The sequence below is a fragment of the Piliocolobus tephrosceles genome, chromosome 11 (genome assembly GCF_002776525.5).
Source record: "Piliocolobus tephrosceles isolate RC106 chromosome 11, ASM277652v3, whole genome shotgun sequence".
Taxonomy (NCBI): domain Eukaryota; kingdom Metazoa; phylum Chordata; class Mammalia; order Primates; family Cercopithecidae; genus Piliocolobus; species Piliocolobus tephrosceles.
The window spans coordinates 110,424,035-110,430,034 of record NC_045444.1 but is presented as its reverse complement, the minus strand read 5'-3'; the positions used below and the strand labels follow the sequence as shown (position 1 = coordinate 110,430,034).

The window sequence follows — 6,000 nt, the reverse complement described above, 5'->3', positions numbered from 1 at the left end:
AGTGAGCTGAGATTGTGCCACTGCCCCCCAGCCTGAGCGACAGAGTGAGATCCTGCCTCAAACAAAAAAAAAAAAAAAAAAGAGGGCTGGGCACAGTGGCTCACACCTGTAATTCTCACAGTTCAGGATGCTGAAGCTGATGGATCACTTAAGGCCGGGAGTTCGAGACCAGCCTGGCCAACATGGTAAAACCCCATCTCTACTAAAAATACAACAATTACCAGGGCATGATGGGCACATGCCTGTAGTTCCAGCTACTCAGAAGGCTGAGGCACAAGAATCGCTTGAACCCGGGAGGCAGAGGTTGTAGTGAGCTTAGATCCCAGCAGTGTACTGAAGCCTGGGTGACAGAGTAACACTCTGTCTCAAAAAAAAAAAAAAAAAGTAAACCAAGGCACAATAATATTTTAAAGGGCTTATTTGTGCAAACAGCAATTCATGAATTGGGCTGCTCTAAACCGGAAGTGTTTCCAGGGCTCTGTTGGAGAAGCTTGGAAGAGTGAATGCAGAAATAATGCAAAGAAAATAATTGATTACAGTTATAAAGTGGCTTTATTTGGTCTATCCTGTGGGAAAATCCCGAGTTATTTAATTATAAGTCTGTTGACTGCATCTGAATGGTTGAGCTGAAGTTTTGTTTTTCTTTAATACAGGCATTTAGAAGCAATAGCTTAAGTGAAGTTTCACTTACGTTTGCAAATCAAGCAAGGTTAAGATCACTTAGGAAGACTGACTGACTTTGTCTCTTCAGGAATTATTCAGCCCTGGTTTCCATTTTAATCTAGTTTAACACGGAAAGCCCTCATTAAAATTTTTGAACAATTATTTGTAGAGAGCCTTTCTCTCACTTAATTTTGACCATCCTGCTGCCTTAAGTGCAAGCATGAACTTGGCTCCTGTACTCTGCTACCACCCAGTGAGCATCTGCTGATCCTGCAGAGGGTGGCCCAGCATATTCCATCCCTGTGCATTTAACTCCCAAAATAATGGCTGCAGTCTAGGCCTCTCTACTATTCAGTAGCATATACAAAACTCCTATATTCAGGCTGGGCACGGTGGCTCACATCTCTAATCCCAGCACCTTGGGAGGCTGAGGCAGGTGGATCACCTGAGGTCAGGAGTTCAAAACCAGCCTGGCCAACATGGCAAAATCCTGTCTCTACTAAAAATACAAAAATTATTTGGGCATGGTGGCATGCGCCTGTAATCCTGGCTGCTGGGGAGGCTGAGACAGGAGAATTGCTTGAACCAAGGAGGTGGAAGTGCAGTGAGCCAAGATTGCACCAACACACTCCAGCCTGGGCAACAGGGCAAGACTCCATCTCAAAACAAACAAACAAACAAACAAACAAACAAACACCTCCTGTATCCAGCTGCCCACTCAGCCCCTTCACTTGGAGACGTAATACTCATCTCAAGCTTCCTATGTCCAAAAGTGAATTCCCCTTCTTCCCTTCCAAACCTACTCCTCCTACATCTTCCACAGATCAGTAAATGGCAGCTCCACTTTTCCAGTTGCTGAACCCACAAATCTTGGTGTCATTCTTGACTTCTTCTTATTCCATATTCAACAAATCTCACTGGCACCACCTTCTAGATAAGTCTAGAATCTGATGTCCTCTCACCAGCAGCACCCTTAGAAAGCCACATCATTTCTCAATTACCCTGTTAATTTCTCAGTTAACTTCTTGACTGACACCTTGTTTCTACTCTTGCCTTTTAAAATTGAAGGCAGATTAGCCCAGGCGCAGTGGCTCATGCCTGTAATCCCAGCACTTTGGGAGGCCAAAGTGGGCGGATCACCTGGGGTTGGGAGTTCGAAACCAGCTTGGCCAACATGGTGAAACCCTGTCTCTACTAAAAGTACAAGAATTAGCTGGGTGTGGTGGCGGGTGCCTGTAATCCTAGCTACTTGAGAGGCTGAGGCACGAGAATCACCTGAATCCAGGAGGTGGAGGTTGTAGTGAGCCAAGATCACACCCCTCCACTCCAGCCTGGGTGACAGAGTGAGGCTTGGTCTCGAAAAATAAATAAATAAAAATTTTAAAAAATTGAAGGCAGATTAAACCAGCCTTCTGTTCAAAACTCTCCAACGGCTTCCCATCTAATTTAAAGTAAAAACCAAAGCCCTTATCAATGCTCTCTGGGCTCAACATGGTCTGTCTGGTGACCTGTCTGTTCTGTCTTTCTCTGAGCACTCCCTCACTCTGCTCCAGCCTCATGGGGTGCCTGGCTGTCTCTACAAAACCCCTGGCATGTGCTCACCTCAAGGCCTTAACACATGCTCTTTTCTTTTCCAGAACAGTACTTGGCCCGCATTTCCACATGGCTTACTCCCTCCTCTCCTTCTTGGCTCAAAATGTAACTTTACAGTGAGGCTTTTACTGGCCACCTGTCTCAGGTTGCATTCTCCAGCAGCAGATATGATAATAGAGGTTGGCTCAGAGCGTATTTATTAGGAATCAATGCCTGTGAAGGAAGGGGGAGGTAACAGGATTAGGCAGGAGAAGTCAGCTGCAGTACAGGCCTTACAAAGCCTTGTCCAATCTAGGAAGGAGTTCTAGATCGAGTGTTGCCCATCAGTCTGTCTTGATGGTCAGGCTTTTATCTTCCTATCTTGTTCAGTTACTGAATGCGGGCTTCCCTGTGAAGGAAGCAACTGAGACCCAACGGTTCTCAGCATCTGGGGCAGTCCCTGAAGGAGTTGAAGGCTAGAGGCTCTCTGCTGACCACTCTTCTTCCCTGAAAGCAGATCTGTGCAGTGTATTCCTGAATCTATCACACCATCCTATTTAAAATCGCAACATCACCTAGAGTCCCTATCACTCTTCCCTGCTTTATTTTCTCCATTGCATTTAATAGCATTTAACATCTTCTAATATATTATGTAATTTATTTTGTTTACTATCTGTTTCCTTCACAGGGATGTAAGTTCTAACAGCAGAGGTATTTTTGTCTCTCTTGAGCACTGCTGCATTTAGAATGGCACCTGGCTCACATCAGGCACTTGGGAAATGTTGGCTGATTAAACAAAGTTGTTCAGTAGCCTGTCTAGTCATTATACTGTACAGCCACACAAGAACCATGCCTTATTAATCTCATCAGCATGCAGCATATAGTAAATGTGCAATATATGTCTGTTGAGTATATGAATAAATAAATTCATGAATGTTTGTTAATAACGTCATCATGAGAAAGTATTAGTACGATGGTGGCTCATGCCTGTAATCCCAGCACTTTGGGAGGCTGAGGTGGGCAGATTATTTGAGGTCAGAAGTTTGAGACCAGCCTGGCCAAAATGGTGAAACCCTGTCTCTAGTAAAAAACAAAATTAGTCAGGCATGGTGGTAGGTGCTTGTAATCCCAGCTACTCGGGAGGCTGAGACAGGAGAATCCCTTTAACCTGGGAGGCAGAGGTTGCAGTCAGCTGAGATTGCACCACTGCACTCCAGCCTGGGTGACAGAGCGAGTTTGTCTCAAAAAACCAAAACCAAAACAAAACAAAACAAAAACAAAAGTTCTAGTACATCACTGTACATAGAAGCACCATGTGATTCACATCTGTAATTTAAAGTTTTTATTAGCTACCTTAAAAAAATAAGAAGCAGATCATATTAATTTTAATAGTATCTAACTCAGTATATCCAAAATAGTATCATCTCAACATGTAATCATTGTAACAATTATTGATGAACTATATTACATCTTTTTTGTTTTGTTCTAAGTCTCTAAAATCCAGTAGTATTTTGCACTTGTACTACATCTCAATTTGGACAAGCCACATTTCAGGTGCTCTATAGTCATGTGGATAGTACAGTTCTAATGCAATTCTGCAATTCAGGTGTCAGAATAATATAGTGGGGTCAGAGGTTTGGAGTCATTGACTTCCTGAGTCCAAATCTTGGCTCTTGAACTTACTAGTTGTCAATGACCTCTAGCCAAAAACCACCAGGAACAAATGGGGTTGATTGCTGGTTGGAGGGAGAAGACACACCATTGGGAATGGTGAGGTGTCTGGGTAAAGTACAGCTTTATTAAAGGATTTGTGTTGGTGTTAGGTGACCTGGGAGGGCTTAAGGAAGAGAGGCTCTCGTCTGGACTGGATGTTGTCAGGAAATGGGTATAATTCTAAGATTGCATATCTTAATAAATCTTATCTAAATGGAGGAAGACTAGATAGCGGTTAACATTATAATTAATAAAGAAATACGAGTCACTTATATGGGCCAGGATAAGGGGATGTTTGGTAATTTTTGTGGCTTGTACATTGCTCATATTTTGGCCGTGTTTAGATGTGATTATGGAGTGGCTTCGTCTGATGTTTATGTTCCACAGGAAGTAAACACCTCCTAGCAACACCAAAGCTCGGCTGATAGTACCAGGCAGTTCCTGGAGATCAAGGGTTGCTTTTCTTCCTCTCATAGCTATGCAATCTTAAGGTAGTGATCAAACTTACCTGGTGGTTTTCTCATCTCTAAAATGGGAATACAAGAGCATCTATTTCTTCATCTCTTAAGATTATCAGTATTAAATGAGATCCAAAGACACTGAGTTAATGCCTGGTATATGGTTACCACTCAATGAATGCCATCTATTGTAGTTCAAAGATTCTAAGATGCACTACATTTTTTCACATTTTAACATTTCTGAAAGTGTGTGTCTTTCAAACAATGGCTTCTTCGAATGGATGAAATGTAGTATTGTTATTTCTGAAATCTCTGGTTTGGCGGACAATTCCTTGTCCCCTCCAGGTGCTCAATTTATTCCTGGGTAAATGGCTTTACTTTTAAACCTTCCTTACTTTCCCCATTTCTCCGCAGGCGCCCTCTGGGGTCCTCTCCCAGCCACAGACTTTTAGTTTGCGCGGCATCCCCAGGCAATACGGGCGGTGCGGCGGCAGCACTCGGGGGCTTACGGCGGCGCGGCGCCCACGAGGCCCCAGCAGCAGAAGGGAAACCTGAGCGTCGGCTCCCGCCCAGTCGTCAGCTGATGGGCGGCCTGCCGAGTAAGCAGCCGCCTTCGCCGTGCGAACATGGCGGCCGAGATCCACTCCAGGCCGCAGAGCAGCCGCCCGGTGCTGCTGAGCAAGATCGAGGGGCACCAGGACGCCGTCACGGCCGCGCTGCTCATCCCCAAGGAGGACGGCGTGATCACGGCCAGCGAGGACAGGTAGGCCCCGGGAGCAGCCGGGGCGGCCCGAACTCCGCGGCGCCGGGGTGTGGGGGCGGTGGGGTCCACGGCCCGGGTCCTTCCTGCGTGAGGGGGTTCCCCCCGGCAGCGCGGCCCCACTCCCACTCTGTGCCTCTTAGGTCCGCCGGGTTCCTAGTTCCCTCCCTCCGGTCCTCCAGTCTCGACTTGCACCTTTCCAGCCTGGGACCCCAGTCCCGCCGCGCCCCTCCAGCCCGGATCCCCTGTCCCACTGCGCTTCTCCAGGCCGGGAACTCTGTCTCACCGCGCCACCGAAGCCCGGGACCCCTGTTCCAACGCGTCTTTCCAGCCCGGGACTCCTGTTCCAACGCGTCTTTCCAGCCCAGGACCCCTGTTCCAGTGCGCGCTACCTCGCCCCTCCCAGCCCACCTCGCACCTCCAGCCCAGGACCCCTGTTCCAGTGCGCCCCAACGCGCCCCTCCAGTCCGGGACCCTTGTCCCACTGCGCCCCTCCAGCCCGGGAGCTCTGTCCCACCGCACCCCTCTAGCCCGGATCCCCTGTCCCACTGCACCCCTCCAGCCCAGGAACTCTGTCCCACCGCGCCGTTCAAGCCCGGGACCCCTGTTCCTGTGCGCCTCAACGCACGCCTCCAGCCCGGGAACTCTGTCCCACCGCGCCGTTCAAGCCCGGGACCCCTGTTCCAGTGCGCCTCAACGCACCCCTCCAGCCCGGGACCCCTGTCTCACCGCGCCCCTCCAGCCCGAGAACTCTGTCTCACCGCGCTGCTCAAGCACAGGACCCCTGTTCCAGTGCGCACCAACGCGCCCCTCCCAGCTCACCGCGCCCCTACA

General features: G+C 48.3%; 1 protein-coding gene across 1 annotated transcript in view; it reads left to right on the top strand.

The window, feature by feature from the left end:
- Window positions 1–4,860: 4,860 nt before the first annotated feature.
- WDFY1 (WD repeat and FYVE domain containing 1) overlaps window positions 4,861–6,000 on the top strand; it is a 70,853-nt gene continuing 69,713 nt past the window's right edge. Inside the window, exon 1 of the mRNA XM_023222296.3 lies at window positions 4,861–5,169. Coding sequence (XP_023078064.1) covers window positions 5,033–5,169 — 137 coding nt within the window. The 5' untranslated portion in view covers window positions 4,861–5,032. The remainder of the gene's footprint in view (window positions 5,170–6,000) is intronic.